The sequence below is a fragment of the Acartia tonsa genome, chromosome 4, assembly GCF_053477335.1.
Source record: "Acartia tonsa isolate MP-2025a chromosome 4, ASM5347733v1, whole genome shotgun sequence".
NCBI lineage: Eukaryota > Metazoa > Arthropoda > Copepoda > Calanoida > Acartiidae > Acartia > Acartia tonsa.
In genome coordinates this window covers 39,981,453-39,996,942 of record NC_137263.1, presented here as the reverse complement: position 1 = coordinate 39,996,942, position 15,490 = coordinate 39,981,453, and the positions used below count along the sequence as shown (strand labels likewise).

Genomic DNA, 15,490 nt, shown 5'->3' with positions numbered 1-15,490 from the left:
GTTAGTACCTTCCCATAGTAGAAAATTTTAAAATTACTTTTGGTGATCAAATTTTACTTTTATTTTTAGACCACCTTCACCTAACCTGCTTTATTGTCTTATTTTGCTTTTCATGTTTATCATGCAAATTCGCTCACATTACAGTTGAAATGACAGATATTGGAGCTTTCTAAAAAGGTCTCTAACATTTTTCTAGCTCTAATACTTTTTGAGATATCTTATTTTAAAGTATTGTTGTAAAAACATCTTTTACACAGCAAAAAGTTGAAATAAAAATTTAGTTATTTTAGAGAAAATTTTAAGTATCTTCATGTAAATCTTTCTAATATTGCTCCAAATTGACCAAATTGGACAGTTAAGGTGGCTAAAACTATTTACATTCAATGGACAATCCAAATCCACACTTGTTAAGACTTTATAAGTCAACAGGAGCATGATGAAGTGAATTTTGAAAATGCTAAAGGAAAAAATATTTGCTGTTTATTTAAATAAATTGAAATTTAATCGACTTTAGCAAGGATTTTAAGATAAGTTATGGTGTATAAAGTTGTCACTTTGTAATGAGAAAGCTAATAAAACACAATCATATGATATTTTGAACCAATAGAAACATATCTTAAGAAAAATAGACATAATCATTGAAAATAAACAAAAAATTTGTAAGAATTTTAAGCATTTCCAAGCAGTTTACAAATTCTAATTCTAATCTACTAATTCTAGTAATTTTTTCTAAGAATAGTTGATTGACCTTTTAAATTTTTTATAACCTTATGAAACAAAATTAGTTTTTGCCACCTTAAATAAGAAATAATAGTATTTTAAAGACTTTCATGGATGATCTCATATATAATAAAAGAAACAATTTATTCTTAAGCCACATTTTTTTGTTAATTTACACTATTAGGTACTCTAAACTAATACTGAGATTTAAAAAAAAATAAAACATAATCAATTATGAGTTTCTTGTACCTTAAAACACATTTTACATTAATAAAAATGCCTTAAAAGTGATTTATAATTAAAATTAAATTACATTTGTTTCTTTGATATTACATTTTAGCCTTCTCCTGTTGACTTATAAAGTCTCAAAAGTGTGGATTTGGATTGTCCATTGAATGTAGATAGTTTTAGGCACCTTAACTGTCCAATTTGGTCAATTTGGAGCAAAATTAGAGAGATTTACATGAAGATACTTGTAATTTTCTCTAAAATGATATTTTTTTTATTTCAACTTTTTGCTGTGATGATTTTACAACAATACTTTGAAATAAGATATGTCAAAAAGTATTAGAGCTAGAAAAATGTTAGAGACCTTTTTAGAAAGCTCCAATATCTGTAATTTCAACTGTAATGTGAACGAGTTTGCATGATTAACATGAAAGACAAAATAAGACAATAGAGCAGGTTAGGTGAAGGTGGTCTAAAAATAAAAGTAAAATTTGATAACCAAAAGTAATTTTAAAATTTTCTACTATGGGAAGGTACTAACTCAATTTAGGGAAAGCATGTTCTGAACTCACTATAAGGTCCCAGTACATCCTGTGTAAACCGTTTCTGCGGGGTTTTTTTTCTAACCTAACACGCATTCGGGTGGGGTGTGCTGATCTAAACGCCATTGATTAAATTGATTCTTAACAAATATTTTTTTAATATTTCATGTATATTGTAGATAACTCAGTGGTTCTGTTACCTAAGATCTCCTTGATAAGTTGATATATAACAACTAATAATTGTTTAATTTTCATCTAATTTTAGGTAAACTACTTAATTCACGTTTGGATCGTTATTTAGTTCAGTGGTTTTGTCCAGACTTCTATAATTCAAAGTAGAATGATGTCTGTCCGTCCGTCTGAAGCTTAATATCTCAGTATCCGCTTTCCCGATTGGGCTCTCCACTTCAGAGAATATAGATAATGGTCCTGCGATGGTTTTAAGCTATTTTGTTGGAGGGGTGGAACATCCCCAACCCCCCAAAAAACAAATTTACCCCCCCCCCCAAAAAAAAAGATAAATTTAAAAATGAAAGAAAATAAGAAAATATAAAAGAAAACAGTAAAAGTGTCGAACTATGACGTGAGAAAAAATTAACAATTAACCAATGAGAAGCCAGTATTCACAATGGTAAAATATATAGCGGCCTCTCATTGGTTAATTGTTAATTTTTTCTGACGTCATAGTTCGACACTTTTACTGTTTTCAATATAAAATGATATAAAAATTTCTAAAAGTTTATAAAAATCCTAAAAAATTATAAAAGATTCTTTAAATTTAATTATAAAAAGATGTTAGAGAATATCCTTTGATCCTGTTGGGAAAAGGCCGATAGAGGCTAGGGGCGAAGCCGCTAGAATCATAAAAAGTATTAGGATTTTTTTGGCCATCTATTTAAATTTAAGAGGTGATTTCCGGCTATATTTCAGTCCCTTTCCTCCCACCTTTAAATACACAGCACCTAGATGCTAGGGGCAGAGTTGTTAGTATTATAAAACTCAACAACTTCGGCTGCGGAATGAGGAAACGGAAGACACAGTTGTGTATGAAATATGTAACACCGAGTTTGTCAAGTGTAACATCATATACTCTCTAGACACAATTGGATGTAGAATATTCGTGGATATTATGACAGAAGAAAATAATGTCGTCAATTTAGGTTGCAATGTCCCTTCGCATTTGTTGGGCGATTATTCAGTAGGAGAAAAGGGGATGGGGTAAAGGAGGTGGATGTGGGATATTGTTATTTTAGCCCGCTACAGAGTTCACTCTATCATAGAACTTGAAAATCTCGTGTAAGATCCAAGTAATAATAGATCCATTCAAGACACACATTTACTCATGTGCTGCTGTGTCATACCTCACAGATATAATCTTCTCTATAAGATAAGCAATAACTTCTGCAAAAAAAACCTAGAAAATAAAACCGCAAAAATAAGAACAGTTACAAATTAATATGTCAAAGGCCATCAAATGAACACAAGAAATAAGCTATTTTACAGTATTATCATATGCTTTTTGTAGTAATATTAATAGGCACTGCTTATATGTATAATTATTAGGTGATGATAATGGTACGTCTTTTTATTTTTGTTAAATCTAATTTATAACCGCGATCCGAGTGTTCTATTGTTTACTTTTTATTAAAATTTTGCAATTATAGATAGAGCCCATCCTACTTTCTTAGGTTAACCAGCCCCTCTTCGAATTTCTAACACTGCGAGCCTCTCAAAATTTGTTATTTTACATAATGGTGCAGTGGTTATCGGTTGGTCGAACAGACAGCCCACAGTTGCAGAGTAGAGTTTTGAAATAAGCCTAGGCTTTGAGTACGAAGTGCTTGGTGCAATTTAAAAAGATATAACAGAGGCATGACATTTGAATTATTACAGCAATAATAATAAAGATAACTGTTTTCTTAAGTGACATCATTTAATAGTGGTAAGCATCAATAAGCAACCATTTGTCATCCTGTATAAATACTAAAGTGATAGAATAGCTGGCTATATCTTTGTAAGTACGTCTACTATAGGTCTTAGAGTTCATTATTATTGAAGCTTACACCCCTGCACTTCAATAGGCTTAGGCACTTATTATCATTCTTAAAAAGAACATTTCACTATTACATGGGATTTCGGCTATTGTATCTGTCCATTCAAAATTTATTTGAAAGTGTTGAGTGTTTTACAAGCCAATAAACTAAAAATATTCTTTGAAACATATGTCCTTATTTTTATAAAAAAAAGTAAAAGAATATCTGTCTGTGTATCTCTGTGTGTGTGTGTGTGTGTATCAATGTATCTCGATAACCGCTCAACATATTTGGTTCTCCTTTACAATGTAGCTAATCATAGGTCCTGGGAAGGTTTATAACTACTTTGGGAGAGGTTACCACCACCCTCTCAAGAGAAATTGCCCCTAGAAAAAAATCCCAAACCCCATATTTTTCCCCTTTTTAAATCTAAAATAAACAAGCGACAAACAAGTCTTTGCAGTTGTTGAAAAACATTACTTCTTTTTGCAATGAACAATTTTAGTATTATTAATAAAAAGATTTTTTATTTGATTGGGTTGGTTGTTAGAAAGTGGAATAGGTATATTCTTTTATTGGTGGGGGGGGGGGGCCCGGGGGGTGAGCCAAAATCCCTAAATCCCTATGATAAAGTAACAGGATCTCTGTGTTTGTGTGTACCGGAGGATCCCACTAACACTTGAATTGATATGGTTCACCTTTACAATGTAGCTTCTCATAGGTCCTCCGAAGGTTTATAACTGTTTTTTTTGGTGGGGGTCCACCAGCACCCTCGTAAGAGAAATTGCCCCTAAAAAAATACCCCTCCTCCAATTGTTTTTCTTTTTCTTTTAAAAACTAAAATTAAAAATGTGATGGGTCTATTCGGTCCCCAATCCCCCCACAAATAAAAAATATCCCTTCCTAAAAAAAATCTTTATTTACTTTTTCTTTTTGAAACTAAAATAGAAAATGTAAGGTCGATTTCAACCCCCCACCACCACAAGTGCCCATGGAGGACTCTAGGGGTGTAGGGCAGGCGCTAGCTATAAGTAAAGCCTTTAAAAGTAACTTTTTTGGTTGTTTTTGTGTTTTTTTTATCATGCTGTATATTAATATTTGAGAAAAATTTATACTAGCATCTCTATTGGATATTCATGGGGAAGAAAAAATAGCTTCAAACCATCCTATATTAAATTATATATTTTAATCTGCAAATAGAATGGATGACTATTATTTTCTTTTTAAAAGCGAAGCTTTTCTATAATTAGGGTCGGTCCGTCCGTCCGTCCGTAACGGATAGCTTTTTTCGTTAATTTAGACATGTTAGAATTGTCCTATCGATTTCAAATTTTGCATGGTGATTCCTTTAGTAGTTAGGTACGATTTAGAAAGCGTAGCAACTCTATAATCACTACCAAAATGTCCGTGCGTCCTTTTTAAACATGTTGATTTTTTTACTTTTTTAAATAGCTTTATTCGTTAATTTAGGCATGTTAGAATTGTCCTATCGATTTCAAATTTTGCATGGTGATTCCTTTAGTAGTTAGGTACGATTTAGAAAGCGTAGCAACTCTATAATCATTACCAGAATGTCCGTACGTCCATTTTAAACATGTTGATTTTTTTTACATTTTAACAACAAAGGGGGGGGGGGGCGAAAGTGACACTTTTTGAAACCAAAACTAAAAGTCAAAGGAACTCAACTAAAAAAAGAGTTACAGGTCTGACATTTTGCATGGCAGTTGCTTTATAGGGGTACAATATGGAAATCTGAAGAAACGGCGGCGCAACCGCCGAAAACCGCCGAGAAAAGGCAACAAAAATTACGGCGGGAAACGGCGGTTTTCGGCGGTTGCGCCGCCGTTTCTTCACAGTTCCATATTGTACCCCAATAAAGCAACTGCCATGCAAAATCTCAGACCTGTAACCCTTTTTTTAGTTGAGTTCCTTTGTTGACTCTTAGTTTTGGTTTCAAAAAGTGTCACTTTCGACCCCCCCCCCCCCCTTTGTATGTGACCTAATTATCCGATTGGTGTGATTTTTGGTATACTGATTCCTGGGACAACAAAGTACAACATTATAAGCGAAGCAACTCTATAATCAAGTCCTAAAAATGTAAGTATGTCCATAATCATTATCCTGTATCAAGCAGTTTTTCAACAAATTTACTTACAATTTTGCTTTGACTCTTATACATTCGCATTCTGATTATTCAGTTCTGACATTATACAAATGTTAATGTCCGTTTGTCCTACCCTTTTAGAGCTTCGCTTTTATGGATGTTGTCATCCTTGTTCGTATAAAATTTATGACATTTTCTTATAATTACATACATTGATATATAAACCTTATCTTCATTTTAACTCCTATATACCAAAATATTTGTGGATCTCCTTATACAAATAAACAAACGTTATGCGCATGCGTCAAAATTTGAGGCCATTGCCTGGGGTTTTAAAAACAAAACAATCGAAATTCAAATAAAAGTATTTTTTTATGAAAAAAATTACAAAAAAATGTTAAATTTTGTATTTTATAAAAAGAAACTTGACAGAAATGATCGATATTATTTGTTTGTTTTTTAAACATCCTAAAAAAGTTTCACCGTAATTTTTTTTTCATATAGAGCTAGCTTTTTTTCTGTTTTATTCTATTATTCTTTTTATAAATTTCGGTTTTTGAAAATAAAAATATTACTTTTGTTAAAAGAAACAGCTTTTAGGAAATACGAAACTTATATGAAAAATTCCCATTCAGGTCACAGCCGCCGCATCCGCCATTTTGGATTTCTCTTCATTTCACCGGCACTTGGAAACCACGCTTTACAACAACTCTCTCGTTTTCTTCTTATTTAAGGTATTATTTTTTCACATTTTCTAGTTATAATTGTGTTAAAATTGATACAAATTACATTTAAGACTTTGGTTTAGCTATTTACGTAAGTTTTTAGCAGTAAAATAGTAGTTTTGTGTATTTTCAAAGCTGTGAAGAAATTTACCGACAAAATTTCTCTGTTTCATTATAAATTCAACTTTCTAGATATAATTCTATAGATTATCTTGTGTTTGTTAAATTATACTGAACGTAGACATATCTAATAAGCAGGAAGATGTTAGTTCGTTAATATCACAATGCAACTTGACCGAATGTTACCTTCACTTTGAAAGAAGCTTATAAACCTCCGGGATTGTTTAAGAAAATATTTGTTAACTCCTTATTAAAACAAATTACTGAATATCAGGGGCTCAGCCGCTAGTAATTTATTTATCTTGTTTTAATATTTAATTATTTATTTCTAGTTAAAATTTTCCTATCCTTGTTATTAGTATTTAATGCTTTTTTCATTTTTGGTAAACTTTTGTTTGGTAATATAAGTTTTGTACTAAAATATTTAGAATCCTCGTATATATGATAATAATATACTAACCTTCGCGTATTGCAGTGGATCTGTTGCAAGAGTCAAGCCAACAGCTCAGTCACGCACACGCGCGCGCATGCTGGATAGAGAGACGACGAATTCTAATTAAAAGTTTCGTCCTTTTTCTCTTTGCTTCCTAAAATTTTCCAGTTTTTTATTCAGTGTTTGATTGCAGTTGTAACTTAAAGAGCTCTTGTTTATTTCAGCTTAAACTTTATAAAAGAGTAAAGTATCAAATTTTGTTTTTTAAATAATTTTATCTCGTCACAATCTCTGAATGGAGGTGATACAGCTGTATCCAGACTGCCTAGCCAGCACTAGTATGGGTAAGAATATATGTAAATAAACAAGAAGCAAATGTGTACAATGTTGTTTTTTTGCTTTGTTCAGATTAGCCTGTTTTCATCAGTTTTCAGTTCTTTATTTCATCAAGTCTTCTCTTTTAATTTTTTCCTTTACTTTTTTTTCTTAGCAGCTGTACAGATTTCCAGACTTTCAAGTTCTTAATTTCAATTATTTTTATGATTGAATTTTAAGTGGAAAATGATATATTGGCATATACGTAATTAACATTATGTTTGTATTCTAGGTTTAAATTGTTACCAAAGTAAATCAGAATGGCCGAAGAGATGGAAACCACCGGTATCGCCGAGGAGGACAGGAAATTGTTTATCGGAGGTCTGCCTCAAGAGGCCAGCGACGCTGACCTCAAGGAATACTTTGCAACATTTGGAGAGATTGAAACCCTGAGCCTCAAGACAGATCCCATCAGTGGAAGATCAAGAGGATTTGCGTTTATTATTTACAAAGATCCCTCGTCCATCGCTGCCGCCACAGAAAATGAATCTCATGTTATCAAGGCAAGTCAAAATCCTTATTTTATTGCATAAAAATCTCCACTTTGAATATTATTAAACATCTTTTGCCATGCCATATATATAAATTAATTTCTTTTAGGGAAAGAAAGTTACATGCAAAAAGGCCGAGGGTAGATCAGGCAAGATCTTTGTCGGCAAACTGCCAGAGGAGGGAATCAGCAAGGAGGACCTACAGACATACTTTGAACAGTACGGCACAATCACAGAGATCCAACAACCTGTCGACAAGAACAACGACAACAAGCCAAGAAACTTTGCATTTGTTATTTTTGAGAAGGAGGAGGTATCCAAGAAGTTGATCAAGGAGGGAACCGCTACCATCAACGGCCATGAGTTGGACATCAGGAGAGCTCAGAACAAGAACCAGAATGGTGGTGGTAAGTTATTTTTATGCAATATATGCAGAGCATTTTCTGCGAAAGTAACAAGTCTCCCTTTTTTTGTGTCCTTATTATCCTATCAAAGTGTATTTCTTTGCAGCGAGGTTGTTTCTAAGTTGTCTAGAATAAAGAAATCAATCTAAATTAATCTTTCAAAGGATGAATTCTTTTAAGGACGTGGTGGTTTCGGAGGTGGATATGGCGGCATGTATCAGGATCCTTACGCAATGTATGGCGGATACGGGTATGGAGCATATGGCGGCTACGGAATGTACCCCGGCTATGGATATGGCGGTGATGGTGGAGCCGGTGGCAAGATGGGACGTGGTGGACAGAGAGGGCGTGGAGGCAGGGGACGCAGCAGGCCTTACTAAACAGGATCATGTGGAATACAGAAATACTGAGAAATACCTGAGTTATGTTATAGTTGAACGTGACATAATTGTATAATAATTACATAAAAAATCCACCAACATTTAATTAATATTGTATCATTTACACAACTTATTCAATTTAATATAAAAAACCCGATACATAACCTTATTTTTTTTATTATTTCATCATCATAATTAACGCATCATATTATAGTCTGCTTTCCTCAAATATTGAAGTGAAAGATTTTTTCAGCTCCGAATGGTCTATAATATAATAAAAGTGTTATTTTCGGTAGCGAAGGTTCTATAACCGATGAACCAATATGGTTGCTCTTTTCTGGGAAGCATCTTGCACGTCCAGGGAAAGTTTTCAACTATTTTAGGGGAGGGTATCATTATCCTCCCAATAAAAAAAGATTCCCCTATAAGATTTTTCACCCTTTTCTGATTCAAACTTTACTTTTCCCTCAGCCAACCTATAGGCTTCTAGGGGGCGTTGCCGCTAGTAATCTATAATTCGTAGAAAGATGTACTATTTTACTGTATTGCTTGGAACCAGATATAACACATTAGTTACGAATTGGTTTCGAAGCTATACAAATTCGTTAATCGCACAGGCATAGCTGATGCGAGATAAAGCCTAGTTTAGTAGTTGGTTGTAGTGACAATTTTGACCTTTCTAAACAGAGATGGGTTTTTGAGTCAAGAATGCTGCGAATAATTTTGAATTTCTAAGTTGTAGACTTTGTTAAAATCCTACGAAGCATTTTCATAATGATTGATTGACGGAAGAAGACAGGTCTAAAAAAAGGCGAAAGAACGCGGCATTCTGGACTCAAAAACCCATCTCTGCACTAGATACCGAAGTACACATTTAATTTTGAGTCAAGGTTTAAGCGGGCGTTTCAGTAACCTCATGCGTCCAGATACAGAGATCGGTTTTTAATAAATGCCGCGTTTTTTTCGACAATTTTTTAGACTTTGATCGATTGAACGAAGACGATGGGAGAGTATACAACTTAAGAATTCAAAATTTTAAAATTATTATTTTAGCCATTTGGATAATGTCTAATACAACTTAAATCCATTTTCGCTTCATATTTATTAATGCATCTTTTTAGAGCTGTATTAGATATTATACAAATGGCTAAAATGATAACTTTAAAATTTTGATTTCTTAATTTGTATACTCTGTTAAAATTGTACGGGGCATTGATCTTCAAGATGAAATAAGTTTTAAAACAGAGTATACAACATAAGGATTCAAAATTTTAAAATTATTATTTTGGCCATTTGTATAATGTCTAATACAGATCTAAAAAGATGCATTAATAAATATGCAGCGAAAATGGATTTAAGTTGAATTAGACAATATACAAATGGCTAAAATGATAATTTTAAAATTTTGAATTCTTAAGTTGTATACTCTCCCATCGTCTTCGTTCAATCAATCAAAGTCTAAAAAATTGTCGAAAAAACGCGGCATTTATTAAAAACCGATCTCTGTAAATTTTTAAGACTATTCTCCTTCCAGCTGACAAGCAGCATTCTGCATTATTCAAAGCATTAGAACGATAAGTGCAAAGGCAAATGAGACCTTTCTGTTGGTTTGTAACAAAGCGGAAATAGAAAGCGAAGAATCTTTCTTTCTAAAATCAAATGTCGTCTTTTCTGAAGTACTTGCCAAACCAAATATTCTGGAGTAAGATTCAGTCCACATGTGAATACGAGCTGCTCAATATTACATTAGATAGAAATTTTAAAATTAAGAAATTATTGGAATAAACTTACCGTCTTTTATTTTTAAGTTTTTATTAGTGACAAATAGTGATTAGGATTCTATGTTTTTCTAATTGTAAATATAATTGAACATTATTAATTAAGGGTGCATGTGAAAATTAAGTATGTCCTACAGTGTTAATGTAGTTAATTTGAAGTTTTAGAATTGAGAAATTATTTAAGTGTGAAAGCATTAGTATGTCATTGGGTGTATATATGAAGTTTTAACGCAAGTTTTCCGTATATAGCAAAGTTATTACCCTATTAAATTCTTAACCACTGTTATTTCATTCTGTTTAGCGTATAACCTTCTCATAACTAGCAATTCAAGAGTTTTTTTTGAGTATGACGATTATAAAGTTGGGTGTCGGAGCCGTTTAATTTTGATGCGGCTCCGGCTCCTACCTTAAAATCAAAATATCAATTTTTTACATTATTGAAATTGATAAAATAAATAATATAAAATATATTGCTTTTATTCGATTAAAGCTATATAAAAGTAGAAGGATGTGTGTCTAATTGTAGTAACAAAAGTTTTTCAGTTCATTATATGGAAATAGACCGTTGCCTAATTATATTATTACTTTAAAAAATCACTTTTAGCTAATCTGGAGCCGGAGCCGTTTTTAACGAAAAAAACGGCTCCGGCTCCACCAAAAATGTTGCTGCTCCGGCTCCGGAACACTTAAAAGTAGTTTAGTATTAATGGGGGTTATGCCAGTTGTTCGTCAGATGTATGTTATTGAGGGTATTTTATTCGTAATTTTGTGTTGTAAGATTTGTTTATTGAAACTGCTAGTTATTTTTTGTCTAAATTTTTGTGGGATATGTAATCTGTAATATCAGGTGGTTTATATTGCAGGTTACAGCAGCTTTCCAAAGCCTGTAATTTATATCTTTATAAATAGTATTAAACTGTCTGTTAATATTTTAAATTGTATAAGTAAAATGGTTATATACTTGCTAATACACTAATTAAAGAACATGATTAGATTTCAGAAGATAAAATGGCTGATGATGCTGCTGCCGCCGAGTTGAAGAGGAAGAGGACCTTCCGTAAGTTTACTTACCGTGGCGTCGACCTGGACCAGCTTCTGGACCTCACCCATGAGCAGCTCATGGAGCTCTTCCCCTGCAGAATCAGGAGGAGAATGGCAAAGGGTCTGAAGGTATATATGTATATTTATTTAAAATAAATTTGCATTAGGGGGTGATAGTTTAATGTACTTACATCATACAGAACTCGACCGAACTTAAATAATCAAGGGAGACTACCTCCACCCTACATTGTTTTTTAATAATATGAGCAAGCGTTCTATTAAAAAAAAACTCCTTATTTTGTAACGATCACGTCATCACTATTTTGTTGGTTTTATACTTTGACACATGAACGAATTTTATTGACCATAATTAAATACATAAATTTCAGAGGAAGCACATGGGACTCATCAAGAAGCTCCGCCAGAAGAAGAAGGAATGTCCCCTGAACGAGAAGCCCGATGTTGTCAAGACCCATCTGAGAAACATGATTGTTCTCCCCGAGATGGTTGGCTCCATTGTTGCTGTCTACAATGGCAAGACCTTCAACCAGGTTGAGGTTAAGCCCGAGATGATTGGACATTATCTGGCCGAGTTCGCTATGTCTTACAAGGTAATTATTTCATTTCTAACACATGACAGTATTTGAATAATTGTTTGAGAAAGAGGAACATATGTGGTATTGCCTGAAATCTAGGAAAACTAGGAGTAGATTCCATTAATTTAAACTCCTTAATGTCTTTCATGCATTGTATAACAGGCTGACTGAAATCTTGCTACCACTAGACTTGACTGACATCGTTTAACTTTTTATTATAGATATACTAGTAATAAGACAAGGCTCATCAATCTGATTCTAATCGGAATGTCAAAAATTATCTTACCAACTATTGTAATGGTTCTAAAAACTTATTTATCAAATATTTATTTAGTACCTTTTCATTCTCGTATAAATTATGAAAAGAAATATTAAATGATTTATTTTTATTTCAGCCTGTCAAGCACGGTAGGCCTGGTATTGGTGCTACCCACTCTTCAAGATTCATCCCCCTCAAGTAAATATCCTCAGCCAACAACAACAACAACTTGGATCTCGAGCAGTTTACTATCTACATACATTTGTCATCTTGTCATGTAATAAACTTTGTACTGTGACAACTTCGAGTGAAGGGTTTATAATTAAAAATTGAAATTTGTATTTCAGAAACAATGTACGAGCTAAACGAGCGAGCATTTCAGAAGCAGAAGAACATCAACTTGAACAGGAAGACACCAGCCAAGGGTCTGAAGGCCAGATACTGGAAGAATCCTGGTCTTGGATTCAAGGTTCCCCTGGAGGCTAAGAACGGAACCTATATTGACAAGAAGTGTCCTTTCACTAGTGATGTAAGTTAGTTTTGTTACGTAGCTGCAATCCGCCCATTTAAAAGTGTTAAATATCGCATCTTATTTATTCCGTGGATAGTAAAATTAATAAACTGAGAGTTTGACGTTTGAAGGTTTTTTATACAAAATTCTGAATTATCTCGGCTTATTTTTGGAACAATGATTTCTAGAATAGTGCATGGGTGTATATTCTGCACAAATGGAAAAATATTTAAAGAACTCCTTTGTTTCACCAAGAAGATTGGGGAAATGGAAAAAATGAAGAAATATAGAAATATAATTGTAATAAAGTAACTTTACTGAAGGATTACGCTAACCACTGAACCGATACGGTTTTTTCCTTTTTAGAAGCTTCACATAGCTCCCGGGGTGGTTTAAGGCCATAATTAGCAGTGATCTAACTTGCGATATTAATTAAAAACCAATAAAGTGGAATGTGTGGATCTCTTCGGTACAAACGAAAACTTTTTTGTTGTTGTAATCCTTGCTAGAAAATTACGATTATCGGTGGTATGTAATTGACTGTTACGCCGTTTTTTATGGTGGTTTTCAGTCGTCTATAATTTATTGCACTTCTGCCCTTTGCATTATACTCCGTATATTAAAGGTTAATTAATAATCATTTCTCCTCTCTGTCTATGAATGTAAATCTGTAAAATTAGACTCTGCATTATATAAAATTTTTAGCCTCTTTATTAGAATAATCTTAAACTGTAGAATATAACAAATGTGTAAATTTAGGGTGAGGCGGGGCATTACCGGTAATTTCTTCGGTTTTTTGAGAAAAAAAATTGGGGTAAATATTTATATTTTTAAATGGGACCAAGACCATTAGAAAGCTTACAAAAAGGACTAATAGGACGTTATCCTAGGACTTTTAGAAGTTTGTCATAATTGGACTCAAAGAAATTACAGATAAATGCCCCACGGTGGGGCATTGTGGGTAACGCTGACCCACGCCAAAACTCGTATCGATGGAATGTGTCTTTTCAACCTAAAAAAATCTATGAAAAACGGCCAAACGACCAGTCAAACATAAATAATCATTAGTATAGGTTACAGGGATTATCCACAAAAATTTTCATAAAGATCGGACTATTCCTTCGATGTCAAAAATCATTTTTATTAAAGACTAGAAATTTCGATTTTTTTTCCACAAAAATTTTCTTAAAAAATAAAATAAATTTTGTTATATAAAAAACCTGTTCTATTCACTTTTTTGGCCTAATTCTTAAAAAGCCCATATTGAATTTTAGATTTTACTAAAGAAAACCTGAAAATTGATCTTAAAAATCGAATTTGAATTTTTTTTCGACGTTGCCGTAAAATAGCCCTCAACGGATTTGGAAAGAGCGGGCAATTCTTAGTTCATAAGGTTTTTACGGATCAGTTCTAGGTCTTACCAATTTTTGTGTAGGTCGATCTTTATACACCTAGGTGAAAAATTTTTGGAAAAAAAAATTTTCGTTTGACTTTGAGACCCAAAAAGTACCCTTAAAATTCATCTCACAAAAATTTCATTTCATACGTTTTTGTAGGCAATTTAATAAGGAACAAATTTGTTTTTATGTTTTTTTTATGTCAGTCGATTAGAACATGGAGTAAAATGTTATTTTCTGAAGGTGGGTAAAAAATTACCGGTAATGCCCCTTACCGGTTAATGCCCCGCTTGACCCTAATTATTTTGAATATGAGAATTTTTTGTTTAGGTCTCCATCAGAGGTCGTATCTTGACTGGCGTCGTCATCAAGATGAAGATGACCAGGACTGTTGTTATCAGGCGTGATTACCTGCATTACGTCAAGAAATACAACCGTTTTCAGAAGAGGCACAAGAACCTTTCCGTTCACATGTCTCCATGCTTCAGAGACGTCACGGTACTTTTACTTTCTTATTGCACATAATGGCCAACCACATAGGTGAAACGTTATAATTTTAGTTGCTTTTGAAGTTATATTAGCGGCGCCCCTATGATCTATAAGGGGCTCTGTTTTAAAAGGATGTGGATAAAACCACTCATCAACCTATTATTAAAACAATCGCGGTCCAATAGTTTGTTGTAAGTAGACACAAAAAAAAATAATTTTATTGATAGGATGCTAGGAAGTTTTTGATAATACAAATATGCACCAGCTCTATTGCACTATTTTTTTTTCAATACAATTCAAATGTCTATCCAACATTTAATAAGTGACGACGCTTTTATTAAGTCCGTTTTAAAATTACTTTAATGTAGTTTGTACGTACACTTATATTTTCGAATTTTTATTTTGTAAGAGATTCTTCACTCGTAACATTGTAATTGGAATTTATTTTCAGAGCGTCAAAATATTGGTTAAATTTTTAATGAATAAGTTTCATAAACATTTTAAATAGCTGAAATGTTTAAATTGGACATGTAGACTTTTTGGTTTTGATAGACTGACTAAAATAAGGGAGTTTTCCTCAGACTTAAAAACCCATAAACTGTAGAAAATCTTTAATTTCACCTTTACAATAATGACAATAACTTTAATTTTAAAAACATTTCTTTTTAGGTCGGGGATACCATCGTTGTCGGTGAATGCAGACCCCTGTCCAAGACTGTTCGCTTCAATACCCTCAAGGTTCTGAAGTCCTCTGCCTCCAAGAAGGCCTTCCAGAAGTTTTAAGCTGAGATGGATAAACAGAGCTGCTGAGCCAATCTTCATTGTAAATGTTTCTCTCAATAAAATATTTAGCTCGGAATTTGC

At 33.0% G+C, this 15,490-nt stretch overlaps 3 protein-coding genes across 6 annotated transcripts; all 3 read left to right on the top strand.

Moving 5' to 3' along the window:
- The first annotated feature begins 6,202 nt into the window (after positions 1–6,202).
- On the top strand, positions 6,203–8,719 carry LOC145317184 (RNA-binding protein squid-like). Of its 4 annotated transcripts, none has more exons than XM_080158137.1 (5): positions 6,295–6,361; positions 6,948–7,249; positions 7,513–7,783; positions 7,881–8,178; positions 8,356–8,719. In XM_080158137.1, the coding sequence occupies exons 3-5, from the start codon at positions 7,541–7,543 to the stop codon at positions 8,553–8,555; spliced, it is 741 nt and encodes a 246-aa protein (XP_080014263.1). In that variant the 5' UTR covers positions 6,295–6,361; positions 6,948–7,249; positions 7,513–7,540; the 3' UTR covers positions 8,556–8,719. The 4 variants fall into 4 exon arrangements, with proteins under 4 accessions (XP_080014261.1, XP_080014263.1, XP_080014262.1 ...); XM_080158138.1 differs by having other exon boundaries at positions 6,361–6,443; XM_080158135.1 differs by lacking the exon at positions 6,948–7,249 and having other exon boundaries at positions 6,203–6,361.
- Positions 8,720–10,876: 2,157 nt separating this feature from the next.
- Positions 10,877–12,582, top strand: RpS15 (ribosomal protein S15). Its single transcript, XM_080158140.1, has 3 exons — positions 10,877–11,503; positions 11,764–11,985; positions 12,366–12,582. Exons 1-3 carry the CDS (start codon positions 11,342–11,344, stop codon positions 12,429–12,431), a joined length of 450 nt encoding a protein of 149 aa, XP_080014266.1. The 5' UTR covers positions 10,877–11,341; the 3' UTR covers positions 12,432–12,582.
- Positions 12,582–15,485, top strand: RpS11 (ribosomal protein S11). The gene is made up of 3 exons (XM_080158139.1): positions 12,582–12,758; positions 14,468–14,635; positions 15,296–15,485. Exons 1-3 carry the CDS (start codon positions 12,582–12,584, stop codon positions 15,407–15,409), a joined length of 459 nt encoding a protein of 152 aa, XP_080014265.1. The 3' UTR covers positions 15,410–15,485.
- The last annotated feature ends 5 nt before the right edge of the window (positions 15,486–15,490 follow it).